Raw genomic sequence first — 22,912 nt, forward strand, 5'->3', positions numbered from 1 at the left:
CATCATTCTTTGAAAACTTCATCATTCTGACTACAATGCCTGAATTCAGTGCTGAATTCCTTATTCAGAATGAGAATCTCTGAAAGTCAGCAGTAGAATCTTTGCTAAACACAACAATTCTATCTGAAAGAGATGAAAAGTGAGACAAATTCATTCTTCATGATATTCCAGTTGAAATTTTTGACTGTGAAGAAGAAATGCTACTTCTCAAAAATGAATTGAAAGAATACAACTCTATTCAACTGAGAAAGAAGCCTGTATGACTAAATTCAATTGAGTTCAGACAAAGCAGGAGAAATGCCTCTGTTCTAGTATATATAAAAACACTTAAACAGTTAAAGATCTCTGAAGTAAGAGTAGCAGATTTGAAAATGAGAGTTCATGAATACAAAGACTCAAGAATGAATCTCAAAGCTCAAACACAGTTATTATTATTATTATTATTATTATTCTTTCATTATACTCATATGCAAGCGGAGCTTATGATGAGTCCTTGCGTGATGTTAAATACAGGCCAAGTGTTGGTTATACAGGAGGAAATACAGGTGTTGAGACCATGCCAAGATAACAAGAACATAGGAAATACAAAGGAGTGACAATTAGATACATGCGATAATAACTTCCCAGCCCAGGAACATAGAGCGATTTATTGGAGCGATTTGTACACCTCTGTATTTATTAGGAACCTGAGGTGCTTGAGTTCCGGATTTAATGTATCCCCTGCGGGTTTCGAACCCACACGCCTTGGTTTCCCACGCCAAGGTGCTACCGGGTGGCCGCATTAACCATTCGGCCACCGGGGCTCAAACACAGTTATTCAAACTGTCAAAGATATGGACACTTTGCAATCTCATGTTTTAGAGACTTAAAATGTGCATTCTGTGCCAGAGATCACAAAACTAGTGAGCATAAATGTGAAACATGCTCAAAAAGAGATGAAATATGTTAATATACTCTGCTTAAGTGCTCTAATTGTAAAGAAAAACATGCATCTAGCTCAAAAGAATGTATATTTGCTTCCAGAACTCAAAAGAACTGGAGAAAAGATGAAGCTCAAAGTCAATCTAGAACTGAAGAGAAGAGTCAAGTCAGTAGACATACAACTGCAAGCTTAAAAAGAAGAAACTCTCAACTATCTAAATCTTCAAACTCCAATTCTCCAGCTAAATGTAAACAGAATTTGAATCCTCAAACTTCTGTTAAGATTAGAGAATTGAGAAATAACTCTGATGATAAACTAGATATAATGTAAGCAGTTGAGATTCTGACTTTTCAAAATAGTTATAATCTACTATCTGATAATAGTGACTAGATTCTACTCTATCTCTACTCTCTTTTAGTATGAATATACAACAAAAACAACAAAAAAAGTTTAAAAACTCTTCAAAAATCACATTTATTCAAAATAATGTGGATAGAAACTCAAATTGTATTTATTCTTATCTTCAAATTGCATTTGAATAAAAAGTTGATTTTGTACTACTTCAGAAACTGAATTTTGATACTGAGTAAAATTACATCATTTCTCATTCAAGCTACTACTACTTTCTACCTCAAAAGTCTGAGATAAAGTCAAGAGTAGTGATCTATGAAAGAAAGAGATCAAGATATCAATTTAATCTAAGATTTGATATCATGTCTGACCCTGATATTCTGATGAGTGATATTATAGATAAAGAAAATGAGTTTGATACTATACAGCTCATAAATATCTATAATGAAAAGTCATTGAAGGAAAATAACAATATCTGAATAATTAATAGAGGATTTCTGAACATAACTACATCAAGAACTCTATAATAGCAGGAGATTTCAATACACATCATCTCTGATGAAATTCAGAATGCAAGAGAGCAGTGAGAGCTGATAATCTGATTGAATGAATCTTTGAGCATTCAATAGATTTGGTTAATAAGTCTGATCAACAAACATTCTTTAGAAAAGATATGAAACAGAAGTCTATTATAAATCTAAGCTTCATATCACAAAATCTAATGAAAAGAAGACTTGTAAACTGATTTATTGATTCAAATGAGACATCAGAATCAGGTCATGAGATTATTCAATTTGATATTGAACTGAGTGAAAAACAAATGAGTGAAAATCCTCTTCTCTCTAATCAGTATAACTTTGAAAAAGCTGATTGAAAAGCAGTTGAAGAAAGCATAAAACTGTTAAAATCTGAAAGACAGAATGAGCTATATTGAAATTCTGATCAAGATATCTCAAATGAAAGGCTTGAGAATAGAGTGAAGCTTATTACATCTATTATTCTAACAAGTGTTAGAGATAATATTTTAAAAAGAAAATCTTCTGAGTATTCAAAATCTTGATGAAATGAGAATATCTCATCTAAAAGAAAAGAATTAGCTACTGCTAGAAGAGATTGAAAGAATGATGTAATATCTGATGAAGAGTTCAAAGCTGTCAGAAATGAATATTTTTCAGATATTAAAAGAGCTAAAACAGACTGCTGGAATAAATTTCTTGAAGAAGTACAAGAAAAGGAAGTTTTTAAAGCTTTTAACTATACTAAAACAAGAAGTGTAGCAAAACTTCCAGCCTTAGAATATGAGTTTCAGAATGAATCATATACAGCAAACTCTTTTAAGGAAAAATGTCAAGCTTTTATGAGAATTCTCTTTCAGAACTCACCAGATTCAGATTCAGATTCAGAGGAAGAGAATATATCACTTCTCAACTACATTGATGAAAATGACTGGGAATGGCCTGATCTTACACAAGATGAATTAGAGTCAGCTATCTTCTCAAGCTCTGTTAAAACTGCTGCAGGTCTTGATTCAATTAATCACTTGATTATTCAAAATACATATTTCTACTTAAAGAATGAATATTTTGAGCTCTTTTTCAATCTCTTGAAAAATGAATATCATTCTGAATGCTGGAGAGAAGCCACTGGAGTGATTCTTACAAAATCTAATAGAAAAACTTCAATTCCTAAGTCATATAAAGTAATATCTCTATTGAACTGTCTAGGAAATGTTTTAGAAAAAATAATAGCTACTCAACTATCTTTTATAAGCTCTATAGATGATTCTCTTTTATTCAGTGAATAAATGAGAGATAGAAAACAGTGCTCTGCAATTAGACTGACCGTGTGACCGTGTCTGGAACCAGGACCAGATTTTTTGATAGTCTCATTACCAATTCGACTGATCCCATTACACGGTTTTAACATTAGATAGTAGTCTCATACTGTCCCAGTGAGACTTACTGTCTACTCTTGTCACACTTTCCAAATGAGACCATGATTTCCACTTCTCAATTTAAATTATTTTTATTGCTTTAAATGACTTTAAATCTCATTTGAGTGTTACCAAAAAGCGTTACTTTTTAAAAAATTAAAAATAGTCTAAAAAAAACCTTAAAATGTCTAAAAATAGTAACTTTATGCCAAGAATGGGACTAAATGGAACCAAATGAGACCACTTTCTCATTTTTTTCAAGTCATGGTTCCATTTTAAGATCTGATATATAGTCACTTTACCTGTTTTTTTGATAGCCAGTCCCAGCGGAATTCACGCCAAGAAATGTATGAGACTAGATCAAATGGGACCAAACGTGAAATTCATGATCCCGGCGGCCAGTCTATCTGCAATTGACACTGTTCTCTCAGTTATTCATGATATTCAAATAGCAAAGCATGAGGGTCTGGTCTCAACTGCAATTTTTATTGATATAAAAGAAGCATTTGATCATATTTCAAAGTCAAAGTTAATTCAGACATTGAAGATATTAAAACTGTCACTTTCTCTAATAAAATGAGTTAACTGTTTTATGTCTAAAAGAATTATACAACTCTTCTTTGATGGAATGAAACAAGACAAGACTGAGATAAAAATAGAAGTATCACAGAGATCTTCAATCTCACTCATTTTATTTTCAATATTCACTGTATATCTATTCAAAAATAGAAATATGAGAATAGTGTGATCTCTGAGTTATGTGAATGATATTGATCTAGTCTACAGCTCAAAAACTATCAAAGAGAATTTGAAAGTAATTGAAGAAGCTGTAAAGAAAATCTTTGTTAGAGCAGATAACCCTAACCCTAACCCTAACATGTCTTGTGATCTGTCTCCTCTCACTTGAACACCTTCTTCTCCTCTTTCTTCAATCTGTGATAGTACTCACACATCTTGATGATCTGCAGAATCACAGAATATTTGAAGAAGAATAACATGATTGATTTCAGTGAGCATGAAAGAGAGATAAAGGCAGAAGAGACAGTCAGAAATGATATGATAATAGTGATAATAATAATGATAATAATAATAGTAATAATAATGATGATAGTAATAATGTTAATAATAATGATAATAATAATGATAATGATGATGATGATGATAAAAGAGAAAGTACATTGAAATATATTACTGACTTATCAAATATAAAGAGACAAAGAAAATATTAACAGCTTTCAGAGATATATGAAAATAGCTACAGTATTGTATAGTAATATCATCTTCATTCAATGCATGCAGTGTTGATATTCTTTGTATACAGTTATTATATAATCTATATCAGAGATATATACAGAAAACAGATCTTTGTTACTAGAAAGAATAATTGCAGTGATTATCTATTTTCATATTATAAAGACAAGTTATTCTCATTTTTTTCTTCTCTCTTTTCTCTTCTTCTTCAACTCATCACTAAGTTCAAGCTGGTATGAAAACTATTAAAACACTCTTAGAAACTCTCAAATTGAAGAGTATAGACTAATCAAATTTTAAATACAGAAGAATTAAATTATATTCAATATTATTAATTATTCATTCTCTCTTAATAAAATCACAGTTGTATCTTCTCTTTCTCTTCTCTCAAATGAAATATGACTCATGAAAAGTGAGTATCATATCAGGTTATAATGATTAATACAGTCTCAGTATACAGAGCTGTATACACACAGTATATACTGAACTGAGAGACTATGTAAGTTGCAAACTGATGTCAGTATCTCAGAAAGAGCTGTGCAGTATAAGAAAGCTGTAATTCTCAGCTACATATATAGAGAGTGAATTATTGCAGTAAGTGCATGTACATTGTATAAAAGTAACACTTTTTAATAATACTCAGTCTCTGATATTATGAAAATAGAGTCTCTTCATGAGATCTGTTTTTATCAGAAGTTAGAGAATTTTATATTTCTCAAGATCATTTTTATCTGTCTTATCTATGAAATTAATGAGAGAAATCATCAATTTCAGCATTCTGTTCTTCATGTTATTCAAGTGATAGCAGAGTTCATTCTGATCACACTTTTTAAGTGTATATTTTCTAAATATTCACATTTATACAGATATATACTGATTATTTATTAAATAATATTAAGATAATAACTCATTGCAGCTGTATTACTCTCACTGTGAGAGATATACAGTTGATAATAAATATTGTAAAGACTCTGAGAAGTAAGTATTTTAAGAGTACTACAGTTCTGCAATCTTGATTTTTTTTATTTTTATTTTCTTTTTTCTTTCTTTCTCTTTTTTTTTCTTTATTTATTCTGATTTTTTCTTGTTTTTATTTTGTTTTTTATTTTTTATTTTTTTTATATTTTATATTTTTTTTATAAGTAAAATTATATAAATTATAATCTGTGTTCAGAAAAGTAATAATATTTAATAATACTCTCTATTGAATTTTCAACAAATGAGTACTATATTATGATATTATGTATTATTATTATTATTATTATTCTTCTTTCATTATACTCATATGCAAGCGGAGCTTATGATGAGTTCTTGCGTGATGTTAAATACAGGTCAAGTGTTGATTATACAGGAGGAAATACAGGTGTTGAGATCATGTCAAGATAACAAGAACATAGGAAAATACAAAGAAGTGATAATTAGATACATGCAATAATAACTTCCCAGCTCAGAAACATAGAGCAATTCATTGAAGTGATTTGTACACCTCTGTATTTATTAGAAACCTGAGGTGCTTGAGTTCCGGATTTAATGTATCCCCTGCGGGTTTCGAACCCACGCGCCTTGGTTTCCCACGCCAAGGCGCTACCAGGTGGCCGCATTAACCATTCGGCCACCGGGGCTGATATTATGTAAGTGAGAAGTGATTTTATAATCTCATTTAATATCATTCTCAATAATGAGATCAGAATGAAAATATGATTAAGAATTCAAATATATTCTTTATTCAGAACTAGATTTTTATTTAAAAAGTGAATCTGAAATCTTTAATATTTGAAATAACATGATTTAAGATCAATGTAATGAACACAAATCATGATCAGAAGTAATACTTTTAGACAATATAATAACTGTAAAGTTTGATTCTGATTTCAGACACGGTTACACGGTCAGTCTAGTAGTAAGTATAATGCATTGTAAAATGAAATCAGAACTTGTTTATCTTCTAACAATCATTAGAATGTATTATTATAAATAATACATCTTCTTCATCTTATTATACATTCTTCACTATTTTTCTTCTTAATGAGCTTCTGATTGTGTTTTCTGACATGATTTTATATGACTGCAGATGCTGATATGTTTGTTTTTATTCATGTAGAATCTTCATATGTTAACAGATCTGTATCTGTTAATGATAGTGAACTCAATATTAAATCATTGATTAAGAACTTGAAGAATATGATAATGAAGAAATTGCTTTTATTATATGTAACTGAGTCTTCTATATCTTCTTCTACTCTCTCTATTTCTTTCTCTGTCACTTTCTCTCAATCTTCTACACCTGTCTCTGTATCTGATTCTTCTGCTTCTACTATCTCTGTTTCTGTAAGACTGTAACTCTCACTTCTACTACTTCTGATTTTACTGTCTCTGCTTTCATTATCAGTTCTTCTTATTTCAAGAAGATGTTATATAAACTTAATGAATTATATTTTTCAGTGTGTATACTTCTACTCTTCTTACTGACTCTCAGAATAATTTATTGTATAAAGACTGTGTATAACATAACTATCTGAAGTTCAGTTATGAATACTGATTATTACATTCATTTTAAATATTTATAATAAGATAATTATTTATTCATATCAGAGAATTATCTTCTCTCTCAACAGTGTTGAGATTGTAAGTTTTTTTCTTTTTTATTTTTTCTTTCTAATACTGATTTTTCTGTTCTTAGAAAAAATTATTATAGGTTTTACTGTGTACAAAGTTATAGTATTCACAGATATCAAGAAACTTTTCACAACTGTAAAGTTCAATATTACAGAAATATCTGCTTTAATGAATTTCTTTAAGATAATAGATCTGTATCAGTCTATTCTCTGATGTCTGTTATTCAACTTTGTGATACAGATGAAAGATATCTATGTTTTCAGAAATGAGAATGCAGATATTGTACTTTTTTACACTTATAGATATGAGGCTCATACATCTTGTCTGAGATGTTGTTGTGAGAATGAGTCATTCACACGCTGCATTCTGCTTCCTGCATTCTCTTATGTCTCTCTCTCTCTTCCTGAGGAGCCTCATGCGTGTTGTAATTGCGCGTACAACTCTAAGGCCAGCGGGTGTTCATTCAGTAACTGTTCCCTCCCTCACCTTTTCTGAAGCATTCTCCGGAATGCGCGGATGCAATCCATACAACAGGTAGAATGTTGAATGCTTGAAGACTGCATGCTGTTAAATCTGTGTAGTCAATAGCACCTGCCTGAGATATTCATCTCATAGTCTTGTAGACTTACTTACTAGATATTTCATCAGCATATTACTCAAGATTTTATTCAAGTGTTTTATCTTCTCATTCATTCATGAATGATATAATGTTGTTCTATAATATCTTATCTATAACTGACTCATGAAATGTCTCACTGCTTCTTCTATGAGATTTACACTGTTATCAGTTAGAATCTCACACAGTATTCTATAGTTAATATAGATCTCATTATATAGAAACTTTATCATCATCTTCTCTATTATCTCTGAAACTGCTTTTATAACTGATCAATCAGTAGTGTAATCAATAGCAGTAATTACTCATTAATTTTCATTTAGTATTTGCAGTAATATATCTATAAGATTCATCTTTGATTATTTAAACAGTTGTATTATATACTTTATCTGATATTATACTTTCTCACATTCTAATTCTTTCTTAGATTGTTTCACAACCTGATAATTCAGACACTTATAAGTATATATCTAAATATTCTTGATCATGCTTAGTTAGTATACTCTTGATTTAAGTATACTTATGAGTTCAGAGCTTTCTAAGTGACTGAATTTCTTATACATATGAGTTATCAAGTTATGTCTAAATAAATATTCTAGATAGAGAGCTTCTACATATTCTAGATCATGATAAAGTATAATATTATTTTTCAATTTTCTTAGCTTAAAGTTCAGAAGCATCTCTTCTACTACTTTTATAAGATACTTATTATCTGATATCTTACTATTCTTTAAGCAAGAGATTATTGTATTCACTTATTCTGATTTCTTATATTCTCTCAGTGTGTTTAATATGAACTTTTCTTATATCTGATTTACAGAACTCTTACTTATAAAATCAGATCTATAACTGATTATATTCAGTATCACAGTATTCAATCTCTTTCAGTATTTAATATAAAGATTATATACTTAAAACTCTGAGATTCAATATACTAAGTATTTGAAAGATTTTATTATTAATTATAGATAGATAAGACTTTTATAATCTGTGATCACTGTTATTATATATCTGTTATTAATATATCTATCTCATAATATCAGTATATATTTAATTGTTAGTAATTTCTTTTCATACACTGAGTAATTAAGCTCAGCATCTGATAGTTTTCTATTATTATATATTATCAGATACAGCTTGTCATTCTTACTCATCTATAGAAGAGTGTCTCTGATAGCTCATTTAGAAGTGTTTATCTTAATATAGAAAGATTTATTATAATCTAATTAAATAAGTACTGAGAATGTTATTATACATTCTCTCAGTGTAAGAAAAGTCTCTTCATACACAGTATTTCAGATAATTGAATAAAACTTCTTCTTTCACAGATTTGTATTTATTTCTCTTAAGAGATCTGAAAATGATACAGATATTCATATAAAATTCTTGATAAATCTGCAGTAATATGAGATTAACTTAAGAAACTGTTATATATAATATACATTTCACAGTCACAGTTAGACTGGCCGCCGGGACCATGAATTTCACATTTGGTCTCATTTGGTCTGATCTCATACATTTCTTGGCGTGAGTCCCACCAGGACCAAGCCTCAAAAAAATCTGAAAATGGACCATTTCTGAGAGAAATGGCGTGAAAAATGACCAGATTTAATTCAAGAACAGTGAAATGAGAGTAATTTTCCAGAATAAACTGTGAAAGATGATCATTCTTTCAAAATCAGAATGAGACTGAAACTGAAGGTCAAAATCAGTCTCATTCAGTTCATTCAGTGATTGCTTATATAATCAGAATTTAGTAATAATTATTGATAATACTCATGAAACAACTAAATACATTCTTGTGCAAGTTTATTCTTCACTTTCTCATGAAAACTACACTTCTCTGATATACTGTGATCAGAGGTATTAAACTGTCTGCTAATTCCATGTTTTATAATCATGAGTTTCTTGATTGTTTCTTCTTGTAATTGTTCTCAGTGATAGTGATAAATATCTTAACTTGAGTTAAACTTTCACTTCATTCTCACCTCTGTCAATGAAATTGTCAGAATATTATATGTTATCAGTGCAACAGTTGAATATGTACTCTTAACAATTTTTCATAACTTTAGAATTGATTTGACATGTAAATTCATTGAATCATCTTGAAGATAGCAGTCAAATTCAGTTTTACAAGTATGTAGTTTTGTCTGATTTTCAGTTGTAATCAATGTATGCAAGTTCTGTTTCAAAGTTAGTATTATAGTTCTATGTGATATGAAGTGTTATCAAAGATTATTACTTACTAGAGAATTGTATTTCACTGTCTTCACATCTCAAATATCTACTCATTCAAATCTCTGATAGTTGACATTGTAGTAGTCTCAGACTAATTTAACATATGAGTCTTATTTCTTCTCTGTTCAATCTTGAGAAGTGTAGATATTAACTTGATGAGAGAGATCTAGTAGAGCTGCTACAGCATAGTACTCTGTAAAAGATTATTTCATTTTACTGTAGTAATATGCCAGTTTATCTCTTACAGTAATAATAGTCTGTGCTATAGCATCATCTCAGACTAAATTTCTTTTTGAGTGATTCAACTGCTTCTCAAGATAAGTAAATAAACTGTTATACACTCATCAGACTGACTGCAGCATTGATGTACCAGTGATTGAGACTGTCTTTGTTATCTTATAAAACTGAAACAGTAAATCAATCACATATTTCAACTGAGTTCACTTCATATCAGAAAGTTTTAATATCTGAATCTTTTCTCAATCAGAGTGTTGCACTCAATGATCAATTATCTGATGCAATCAAAGAGTCTGAACAGTTATCTTATATATTGAACTTCATCATATTCTAATATTCTGTATCATATTCAGTGATATGACTGATTTGTTTATTTATTGAATATCATGAAATCATTGTTGTTATTTAGAAGAGATACAAATCACATTAGCAATGTTTCAAATCTATGATATTTAAATTATTAGTCAATCTATTCAAAATTAACAGTAGTGTTATCAAAAAGTGTTATCAAAAAGTAATATTAAAAAGTGTTATCAAAAAACATTATCTTTTGCAAAGTGAATGTAAAAGTTACTTGAGTAATCACTTTTATCTCATTCTCATCTCAAGAACCAGTCATCTCATTATTCTTCATCTCAATGTTAAGATTCTTTATCAGTGTTTGCATCACAAGTTGAACCACATGAGCAATGTAGAGAATATGACCTTGTTTATCATTTCAGAAATGCAAAGCCAATTTTTGCTTCAAGCTCTTTATCATAGTGTAGTTATTCACAGCATTGTCAGTTGTAATTGCAAGAAGACTGAGACTAATATCTGAATAGTCATTTTTAATCACAGTCATTAATATCTCTGTCATATAATTCTCAGTATGACTACTGATCAATGATTTAAATTCAATTAATGTCTCTTAATAAGTTCAGTTCTCATCAATGTAATAACATGTAACTCTCATAAATGCAAGATTGTTTGTACTAGTTCATATATTCACTGTGAGAGACACTCTTCAATGATTCTTCAACTCTGATTCTAGATATTGTATATTGACTTTATAGTGTATCTCAAGGTTGAACTGAAGACAGAATCAATATGAAATATGAAGATTTGAATTAAGCATTTAAAGAAGTGTTCAGAATTCAGAGTTTTCAATTGATCAAAGAGAAAGATTCAGAGATATACTCATGCAAAGTAATTGTTCATAGAAGTTATCAGATAAGAGTTATGAAATCAGAGTACTGATACAGAGTCATTTTCACATGATTTTCTTTAAATTAGAAAGTTAGTGTTATTAAAAATCATTATCTGATAGAGCAACTTATCAGCTCAGTAGTAATTTTCTGATTATTTTTCTTTTATTATCTGCATTCTGATGACTTCAGATGTCAAGAAATTTCTTCAGAGTCATGATCAGTTCATGATGAATGTTTCTGAATGAAGTTGCAGTGATTGTAGCAGAGAGATGACTCTTCAGTAATCTGCAATACAACCTGTTAATAATTATTTCATAGTTTATCTCAATGTTTGTGTTGAGTTTTTCATAAATTTCATGACCTGGAATCAGATGTGAAGAATGAAGTGATTATTCATCATAATTGAAAGAGAGTATTCCATGTTGAATTGTAAACAATATAGATTTTGTGATTCACAGTGATTTCTTGAAGAGTTTGTGAATCTTCAATAGAAGTAAAAGAAGTGAATTCAGAAGACATGATAATAATTTGAGAAAGATGATAATTTATTTTCAATAACTGATCACTGATGTGTGTAAGAAGAATTAATATAAGAGAAAATAATCTTGTTTCTTAGCTTAGTTATAATTTTAGTACTAACTCAGATTGAATATCATCAATGTATAAAAGTAAATAAACAATCTTGATTAATCTCTGTCATATTTCTTGAAATATATTAATATTGTAAAAGAGAGTGTTACTAAATTACATTATCAGATAATATTATTAAAAATATATTAATATTATAAATATCAATGTTGAAAAAATGTTGATACTTATATATTATAGTGATTTGTGAATCATGATAGTTAAATATATATATATATATATATATTGTTCCTGACTTGATTACAACTTGTACAATAATTTTTAAAAACTCAAAATTAATTTCAATTATTAATAATTATGAACTTACAACTAAACTAACTAATATAAAAAGAAAAAAACTTTTTCTACTCATCATCTTTCTTCTCTTTCTCATTCTTCTTATTATTCTTCACAATTCACTTCTTATTCTTCTTCTCCTTCTTCTTCTCCTTATCTGAGGTGATAATCATCTCAAAATCTCTCTTCACTGCCTTCTCAGAGAAGAGTTCTCACTGCTTCTTCTCAGTCAGGTCAATCTGCACCTCAAAATCCTGCATTTTCTAATCTGCTGTCTCAGGTTCCATCTCAGCAGTAAGCAGATTGACATGCTCAGAGAGCAGAGCTGTCTCCTCAATGTTCTGAATTATGAAGCACATTCAAGACCTGAACAAGGTCTCAATTCCCTTCTTCTCTGTCAGCTCCTGCTAATCAATTAGAGAACAGAAGTATTATTAAAAATCATTATCTCTCAATAAATAAAAAACTTATCAGTTTTGACTTTTTTATCTCTCATTTCAATACTCTCTCAATCTTCTTCTACTGTCACTTATTTACAGTAACACTCTTCTTCTCTCTTTCTCTCTTCATCTTAGTCTTAAATCATTCTCAGAACTTCTTCTGATTCTATCACTGCTGTATAAGACTCTTCACTGTCTTCTTCTTCAATCTCTCACAGACAGTGCCATTCATATTATTTCTATACTTAGTTCAGTCTAAATCTATTAGAAGTATTACTTAAAATCATTATCATTCTACTCTCTTACAGAGCCTCTTCAAGGCATTATAACATGTCTTGCAATCTGTCTTCTCTTGCTTGAACATCTTCTTCTCCTCTCTCTTCAATCTGTGATGGCACTCACGCGCCTTGATAGTTCACAGAACCGCAGAATATTTGAAGAGAGATGACATGATTGATTTCAGTGAGTATTGAAGAGAGATAAAGGCAGAAGAGACAGTCAGAAATGATATGATAATGATAATAATAATAATGATGATAATGATGATGATGATGATGATAATGATGATAATGATAGTAATAATAATAATAGTAATGATAATGATGATAATGATGATAATGATGATGATAAAAGAGAAAGTGCATTGAAATATATTACTGACTTATTAAATATAAAGAGATTCAAAGAAAATATTAACAGCTTTCAGCAATGTACAGAAACAGCTACAGTGTTATATAGCAACTAGACTGGCCGCCGGGACCATGAATTTCACGTTTGGTCCCATTTAGTCTGGTCCCATACATTTCTTGGCGTGAATCCCGCTGGGACTGGCTATCAAAAAAACATGTAAAGTGACTATATATCAGATCTTAAAATGGAACCATGACTTGAAAAAAATGAGAAAGTGGTCCCATTTGGTCCCATTTAGTCCCATTCTTGGCATAAAGTTACTATTTTTAGACATTTTAAGGTTTTTTTTAGACTATTTTTAATTTTTTAAAAAGTAACGCTTTTTGGTAACGCTCAAATGAGATTTAAAGTCATTTAAAGTCATAAAAATAATTTAAATTGAGAAGTGGAAATCATGGTCCCATTTGGAAAATGTGACAAGAGTAGACACTAAGTCCCACTGGGACAGTATGGGACTACTATTTAATGTTAAAACCGTGTAATGGGATCAGTTGAATTGGTAATGAGACTATCAAAAAATCTGGTCCTGGTCCCAGACACGGTCACACGGTCAGTCTAATAGCAACATCATCTTCATTCAATACATACACTGTTAATATTCTTTATATACAGTTATTATATAATCTGTATCAGAGATACATGCAGAAAACAGATCTTTGTTGCTAGAATAAATAGTTGCAGCAATTCTCTGTTTTCATATTATAAAGATAAGTTATTCTCATTTCTTTCTTCTCTCTTTTCTCTTCTTCAATCAATCACTAATTCCAAGCTGATATGAAAACTATTAAAACACTCTCAGAAACCCTTAAATTGAAAAGTATAGACTAATTAAATTTTAAATACAGAAGAAATCAAATTATCTTCTATAGATTTAATTACTCATTCTCTCTTAAATAAAACAGTAGTTACATCTCTTCTCCCTTCTCAATCAAACAAAACATGGCCTGCAAAAAGCGAGTATCACACCAGGCCATAATGACCAACACAGCCCCAGCACACAGGGCTGTATATACACAGCACATACTGGACTGAAAGACTGTGTGAATTGTAAACCAGTGACAGCATCTCAGAGAGAGCTGTGCAGCGTGAGAAAGCTGCAACTCTCAGTCACATACACAGAGAATGAATCATCACAGTAAGTGTATGTGTATTGAAGTAACACTTTTTGATAACACTCAGTCTCTGATATGATGAAAATAGAGTCTCTTCATGAGATTCATTTCTATCAGAAGTCAGAGAATCTTATATTTCTCAAGATCATCTTTGCATGCCTTGTCTGTGAAATTAATGAGAGAAATCATCAATTCCAGCATTCTGTTCTTAATGTTATTCAAGTGGCAGCAGAGTTCACTCTGATCACACTTTTTAAGTGTATGTTTTCTAATTATTCACATTTATATAGATATATACTGATTATTTATTAGATAATGTTAAGACAATGACTTATCACAGCTGTGTTACTCTCACTGTGAGAGATACACAGTTGATAATAAACATTATGAAGACTCTGAGAAGTAAGTATTTTGAAAATGCTGCAGCCCTGCAATCTTGATTTTTTTTTATTTTTATTTTTTATTTTTTTCTTTTTCTTTTCTTTTTTTTTTAATTTTTCTTTCTCTTTCTGTCTTTTTCTTTCTCTTCTTTTTTTCTTTCTCTTTTTTTTTTTTTTTTTTGTTGTGATTTTTTCTTGTTGTTTTATTTTTTGTTTTTTTATTATTTTTTATATTTTACATTTTTTTTTTAATTAAAATGATATTGATTATAATCTGTATTCAGAAAAGTAATGATATTTAATAACACTCTCTGTTAAATTTTCAACAAATGAGCACTATGTTATGATATTATGTAAGTGAGAAATGATTTCATGATCTTATTTGATGCCATTTTCAATAATGAGATCAGAATGAAAATATGACTAAGAATTCAAACATATTCTTTATCTGAGACTAGATTTTTATTTGAAAAGTGAATCTGAGATCTTTAATATTTGAAATAATGAGATTTGAGATCAATGTGATGAACACAAACCATGATCAGAAGTAATGCTTTTAGGTAACATGATAACTGTAAAGTTTGATTCTGATCTCAGACACGGTCACACAGTCAGTCTAGTCACAGTCAATTCACTATAATATTCAATTTCTCTGAAATAAGATATATACAGTCATCACTCACTACATATTCTATGAACTTCAACTCTTTCATTTCAAACACATACTTTGTTAATTTAATATAGAGCTTATACTCTGTCAGAGTTACAAGTACTTTATTAAGATACTTCAGATATTTATTATATAAGTTTGAAAAGACTAGAATATTATCAAGATATATAAGATATAAGATTTCATTCTATTTATAAAGAGTCATATTCATCATTATTTAAAAGATAATAGATGTATTTATTAGACTGAATAATATTACTAAAAATTCAAACTTCTCTTATTATATATTAAACACAGTTTGTGAGACTAATAGTTTATTTATACAGATCTATTAGTATTCTGAGAGAAGATCAATTTTCAATAGATATTAAGTATTTTCAACTGTATTCAACTGTTATTGAATCTGTAATAGTGAATATTCATTCTTGATTATAAGCTTATTAAGTACTTAATAATCAATACATATCTATCACTTCTCATCTGTCTTTTTCATGAATAGAACTGAAAAGTCTTACACACTTGATAAGAGTTATATAGAACTATATTCTAGAAGATCTGTGATCTGATACTTCTATTCTTCAAGATATATTTATAATAGAGAGTATACATTCTAATTAACTGATTTTATATTCTCTATATTAATCTTATGTACAAATTCTTGTTTCAGCAGTAATTTCAGTGAAAGATCTATTTAAAAGATCTTCTTATACTTCTTTAGAAGCTTCTTCATATGCTTATTCTTCTGTATATTCTTTATCTTGATTTTCTTCACTTCTGAGTTCTGTATGATATACAGAATGCTTTCAGATGAGATCTTATAAATCATTCTCTTTAGTTATTAATATGTAAGCAGATTTAACTCTTCTATATCAGAGATATGAAATATTCTTCTTATATCAGTTAATAGAATTGTATGAACTATTTTCTTTCTAACAGTTAACTGTATATAACATGTACATCATTGAATCTGCAGATTGAATCTTTGAAACTAATTAAGTCTGAGAATAAGATTATATTTCATGTTCTGCAGCTCTTATACTCAAATATAGTAAGATCATTCTTTAAAGTGTAAGAAAACTCTTACTCTTACAGATAATATTAAATATTAATTATCAGATAATCTTATACATCAGAGATTCTTTACTTAATAAATCTCTTTCAGTCTTCAAATTATATAATTATTAATATATTATATAGAAGCTTCTGTATTCACTAACACTTTTATAGTTATCTCTCAATTCTTAGTCAAGTATCTCTTATATATTAACATTTCAGGTCTTAAGGCATTGAGATGAGTATTTACTTCATTCTCACTTACATTTCAGTCAGAAGCCTGCTTTCTCTTAATATTTACAGAATTCAGAGAGTCTTCTAACATAAGCATCTTTTTCACTTTAAAGACTTTTTATAGAATATCAGTGAGTGTCTTAAAACTCACTAATTCTACTAGTTTTTTGACTCTCTTACTTCTCTTGACTACATACACTGTGTGTAATCTTTTATATTATGATTTTAATATTTGCAGTTAAAGCAAGCTTGATGTGTATAATACTAAGATTTTCACTCAGAGAATCTCTTTTTCAGAGAATTCAGTGCTTTAGCAATGATATTCAGATCTAGATTCATTATATCTGAGTATATAACTTATGTTATAAAAGTCTGATTATTCATTCTTTACTGAGATATACTCAATTGTAGTATTTTGTGTTATAATTGACTCACTTATTTCTGTATAATGAGAATGTTATATGCTTCTTTCACTGTGTCTAATTATAAGATTAAGTATTTTCATTTCACTTTTAACTTAGATATAAGATTATGAATGAAGATCTATAAACAGAAAGATATTAAAAGCTCTTTATTCAATGTAAGATAGTATAAGCTGAAGTGTGTGAAGTATGATATAAGATTACTCACTTATCTACACTCAGTGAAGTATTTATAACACTTATCTTATATATTCATTGTTTCAAAGTTATACAAGATTCATTTGAAAAACTTATTTCATATTTATAAGAATGAATATTACTCTGAGTCTGTGAGATTTATCTTTTTATCAGTTACTTATAATGACTTCACTTTTCTATGTAGAAATGCAGTAAATCTTAAGACTTGTTAGAATTTCATCAACTATCTATCTATAAGTTTATATTCAATCTGATAATATAATCATATCTGACTTAGTCAGCTAATTGCAGCATTATTTTTTCAGTTGCTATTAAAGCTTAATAGCTTCAGCAGATCTTCTAGCTTGATATATTTCATACTCAGATTCTCATTCTACACAGTGATTTTCAATGATGTGTACACTTCTGAAGAGATTATGAATAATTATGATAAAATCTTTAGATTCAGTATAGTTATCTATCTATATAAATATTTAATCTCTTACTACAGATCTAAGATCTGATTTTCTCTATTCTTATTGATAATAATGATTGTATCAGTGAATCTCTTCATAGTAAATACTTGATTTACAGTGAATATTAATTGTTATTTAACTTCTATCTCAGTCTGTTACTGTATATACAAGACCTTGATCTTATTTAGAATTCTTATATACATACAGAGCTTTAATTTCAGTTCAGTGATTTCAGTTACTTTTCTTACTGCTTTAAGTAAATTCTCTGAAAGATTGTGTATATCTTTCAGTTCAGATAGTAGAGAAGAGTATTATTTATATTAATTAAAGAAGATTTTTATTTTAATAATTTCTTATTAATTGTATAATGTCTATTATTATATTACTATATTATTATATCACTATATTATTATATCACTATATTATTATATCACTATATTATTATATGATTTCTGTTATTATTATATAACTTTAGTAATGATTACTTCTCTCTTTTATCTCTCTAAGTAAAGAGTGATCTTCTTTTAATCTGATTCATCACTTTTATCTCTCTTTCTCATATCTTATCTGTTTGTGTACATAGCATTTATCTGAGTGTGAAGTTTTTTCTTAATAAGTGAAGCAGTATTAATTGAATACTCTTCTACTCACTACTCTTTATACACTATCTTTTGAGATATTCTAGAATCACACTGATATGATAACTATAAATCACTTCATAGATAGAATTATCATGCTCTGAAGAAGTCTGTACTTCTCACCAGTTTTTAGACATACTATCAGATGTGATTCAAAGGTTGCTTGAGTCAGTGTATAATTACAGGCATACACCGGCTTCTTATATATCATACACTAAATTAATTAGTGGCCACTATGGCCCCCTTTACATTCATAAGCAAGTTCGGAAGCGGCCGCGTTATTATCCGACGGTCGTACGTTCTTCCGAACCACATAGAAATTAAATGTAATATCAAGAGCTTACTGTCAGATTACATGTTCTGGCTTATTAATTCTTTCATTACATAACTTTTTACAAGCTAGCAATCTTTTCAATTAAGCAAGCTTTAACTACATCTTTCACACCTTCTATTTTCATATTTTACTTATGTGATGTTTGTAATATAAGAAAGAACTTTTGAGATGAACGTCTGTAGTATTGTCTACAGATATAAATTTTCAATTTTCAATGAAATGGTCAGTGCCTCGGATAGTGAATTCCTGCTCAGGCCACCACGCGGAAGAGGCTTTTGCCTGCCCCGAGTCCCCGACACCCCCACTTATACGAGAATAAATCTCAGTTCCGCTGGCGTTTTCGGCGAGCCTAGCCGCTGTCATAAGCGAATACCATCAGATAAGATGGGCCCACCTCATCTTATCTGATGACCACTGCGCGAATTATCTGATGAGTCGGAGCTTTTCTACTGGTTTCCCCCAACTCTAGACTATTTTGTAGTCAAAATACTTTCCGCTTCTTCTCCTGGTATCAACCTTAGTGGGAGTTTGGCTCCTTTGAATCTTCCGATTGGTGATATTCGATTTTTTCGTCTCAGTGGGGTCCCCGCTCTCTTTGTGCTTTAATAGCAGAGAATAATACCCAGGTGCTGGAGGAAAAATGCTCTCCCACATTCATTCGACGCACTCTACGCCTTTTTTGTCTTTCTATTCTTTGCGCAGGTTTGATCATCATGGTGGCCGTCTCAAAAGAAACCCCCGACATGGAGAAGAACAGTGCGCGCGAGAATTGTGTCAAGGGAGTTCCTGGGGCAAATGTTCATCCTTTACATGACTCAGACAAGTCTTCTGCGGACTTTCAACCCGGTGTTGAGCGGGTTCGGGCTGTCGCTTCTGTTTGGTCGAAGAAGACGCTATGGCTCACCTTCTCCCTGTGAGCCTGTTCCCTTCCGAGTAGCCTCTGCTTGTGTGACCGTGCTGACTGATTCTCGCGATGATTAGGCTCTATATGGTGTCTTTTGTTGACATGCTCTTGACTTCCGTTCAATTCGCACTCAACCCGTTCATCACCTCTTCGTTTGAGAAACATGGACTCCTTGCCAGTGTCAGCATCGTCTCCACAATCCTTAGTGGCTGTTCAACACTCACGCTGGCCAAGATTGTCGACATCTGGGGCCGCATCGAAGGTTACCTTTTCATGCTTGTCCTTGTTATTGTCGGCTTGATCATGAAGGCAACTTGCCAAAACATGGAAGCGTATGTCGGCGCCCATACTCTTTATTGGACTGGGCACATCGGTATGATCTATTGTGTCGATGTCATGTTGGCCGATATGACTACACTGAGAAACCGAATGATTATGTTCAGCATTAACAATACTCCCACTATCGCGAGTACATTTGCTGGTCCCAAGATCGCCGACCTGTTTTATACCAACCTGAACTTCCGGTGGGCTTTTGGAGCCTTTGCTATTATGATTGTTGGAGTCAGCCTTCCAGTCGTAGTTATCATGATATTCATGGAGCGAAAATCCGTAAAGGCGGGGTTTCTTAATAAAGAAAAATCTGGCCGCACCCTGTGGGAATCGATCAAATATCATTTCGTTCAGTTTGATGGTATGTTTCTATTTCTTTTGCATGTCCTCGTCCCTAACGCTATTTCAGTCATGTCGAAGTCTGATCAGAGGATTATATCTAGTCGTGGGGATTGTCCTTATTACGGCTGCGTTCGCCTTGATTCTCCTCCCTTTTAGTATTGTGGTTTATGCCCCAAAAGGTTGGGCGACTGGGTATATCATTGCCATGGAGGTCGTTGGGGTTGTCTGCTTGGCCCTATTCGTCTGCTGGGAAAGATTTCTTGCCCCTGTGCAATTTCTTCCCTTCAACTATCTCAAGCAACCTACTATCATTGGCTCCTGCTTGCTATACGGTGTTATGTTCGCGTCAGCTTTGTTAGTCTCCCCTAACGTCTTCATAATTAATAACAGAAATTCCAGTTGACAGTTCTAATAATTGAACGCTAACACTCCATTTAGTTGTTGGAATGCCTATTTCAACTCTTACCTTATCGTTGTCCATAGGCTAAGCATCACTACTGCTGGCTACGTTCTCAACTCGTTCTCGCTCTCGTCCGCTATCTTAGCGCCGTGGATTGGCTTGTGAGTACTTCCTACGACACGCAACCTTGAGTTTACCCTGCCAGGAAGCTACTTATCTCTTTGTTGTAGCTTGATTCGATATACCGGAAACTTCAAATGGGCCGCGTACATAGGTGTCCCATTTATGCTTCTCGGAACTGCACTCCTGATCCCTTTCCGGCAGCCTGACACTCATATCGGCCCTGTAACCATCACTCAAGTCCTTGTTGGTATTGGTACCAGCTTCTTCTCTGTCTGCGGCCAGCTTGCCGTCATGTCAGTCGTCAGTCACCAGGAAGTTGCAGTCGTGCTCGCAATTTGGGGCCTGTTCGGCTCCATCGGTGCCTCTGTTGGTCTCGCAATTGCAGGTGCTATGTGGAATAACATTCTTCCCAGCCAGCTATATCAGCGACTCCCGGAGGAAAGCAAGTCCTTGGCCGCTCAAATTTTCAGAGATTTGGAGCTGCAGATATCCTATCTCGATGGCACACCCGAACGGGACGCTATAGTTGGAGCGTATGCAGACGTTCAACGAAAAATGGTTATTGCTGGTGTCTGCATGATGCCGCTGGTCCTGGCTTCCATTGTCATCTGGAAGAATGTCAATATTAAGAAGCAGGAGGAAGAGGAAGGTTCTCAGACAACAGGCAATGTTTTTTAAACTACTTCCCTTCAAGACTTCATCTAGCCTTTGCAAATTGGCTTTTCTGGAGCCTCAGGGTCAGGCTCAGCTCCCCACGTGTTATACTGCCATCGACTACATCTAATTCTAATTTTGGTTTCGTGTGTCAAAAGAGCAATCAAAAAATAAACCAGTCACTATTCGATCAAGAACTTTAGCAAGAGTACTATTGTGTGTATGGAAGAGATCTTTTTGTTTCAAATTGCTCAAAATTTCACGATCCTAGTAGGCTCATTGATCTCTAACTAAGCATGGAGACGAGATGAAGACTCTTATTCGCAAAATAAAAGTCAGTAGAGGCCTTGTTTGAATATTTATAGCCGCTAATGCTGGAGCAGTTCTTGAAAGATTGCATCAACAAGGGGTTGCGAGGCTTGAACACATCAGTTATGTTGGTTGTATTTCTTCTAATGCTAGAGCGTTTGCATAAAATAGTTAGCCCCCCTTTCCATAACAATGTTTGATCCCAACGTGGTTCTTGGAGTTAACGGCTTTAATCAATCCTATTTCCTTGCAGCTAACCCGCCTACGGCGTAGTTGTTAAGATCAATTACTAGAATCGTGAGCTCACATTTAAGACCGGACGTAACTATAGGCTATGCCTAACTACGCCATCCGCTCAGTTTTTAACATCTCGCAAGAATACGGGCAATTATCAAGGCACATGATTAGCTCATCATCTGGAAAACTACTGGCGCCGCATCACCTTAGGCATAGTTCGAGAGAGGAGGCATTGAACGGGCACAAGCAGTGGCTAATCTGATTAATCGACCGAGCTCGGAAGAATTTTCCAATTGGAACTGCATCATTCGAAGCGATATTCCATCCGTACATCATGTACGGAGTACCTGTACAGAAGGGCTCTCAAGTAGTTAGTTACTATGGAATGGTTAATCTCTTGTTCTCCGTATTCGTGTGGGAGGAGGTAGCTACGTTATATTACATATGTTAGAGGATAACGTTGTCATATATAATCTATCTAGAGTGAAACTATATATAAGTTGAGTAAGTTTGTTAATGATTACTACACCTACTTTTAGAGAATAACGTTGTCATCTAAAATGTTTTTGTTGCACACAAAGCCTTGGTGTGTTAATTATTGTGGAGCTAGTCTGCATTAGAAAACAGTGATTCTACAGGCGCCTTCCACCCCTTACCCTCTACCCCCTCTACCACCACCACCGGCCCTACCGCCCGCAGCCGAATGCAC

At 31.8% G+C, this 22,912-nt stretch overlaps 1 protein-coding gene and 2 pseudogenes across 3 annotated transcripts; 1 reads left to right on the forward strand and 2 right to left on the reverse strand.

The window, feature by feature from the left end:
- Positions 1 to 714: 714 nt before the first annotated feature.
- Positions 715 to 803, reverse strand: BDCG_17168 (annotated as a pseudogene). The gene has a single exon. The product of its transcript is annotated as a tRNA-OTHER (tRNA).
- Positions 804 to 5,990: 5,187 nt separating this feature from the next.
- BDCG_17169 lies at positions 5,991 to 6,079 on the reverse strand (annotated as a pseudogene). The gene has a single exon. The product of its transcript is annotated as a tRNA-OTHER (tRNA).
- Positions 6,080 to 19,061: 12,982 nt separating this feature from the next.
- BDCG_05659 (siderophore iron transporter mirB) lies at positions 19,062 to 22,836 on the forward strand. Its single transcript, XM_045421345.1, has 5 exons — positions 19,062 to 19,817; positions 19,886 to 20,499; positions 20,582 to 20,834; positions 20,919 to 21,041; positions 21,111 to 22,836. Exons 1-5 carry the CDS (start codon positions 19,618 to 19,620, stop codon positions 21,679 to 21,681), a joined length of 1,761 nt encoding a protein of 586 aa, XP_045277251.1. The 5' UTR covers positions 19,062 to 19,617; the 3' UTR covers positions 21,682 to 22,836.
- Positions 22,837 to 22,912: the final 76 nt, after the last annotated feature.

This window comes from Blastomyces dermatitidis, assembly GCF_000003525.1.
Source record: "Blastomyces dermatitidis ER-3 genomic scaffold supercont1.5, whole genome shotgun sequence".
NCBI lineage: Eukaryota > Fungi > Ascomycota > Eurotiomycetes > Onygenales > Ajellomycetaceae > Blastomyces > Blastomyces dermatitidis.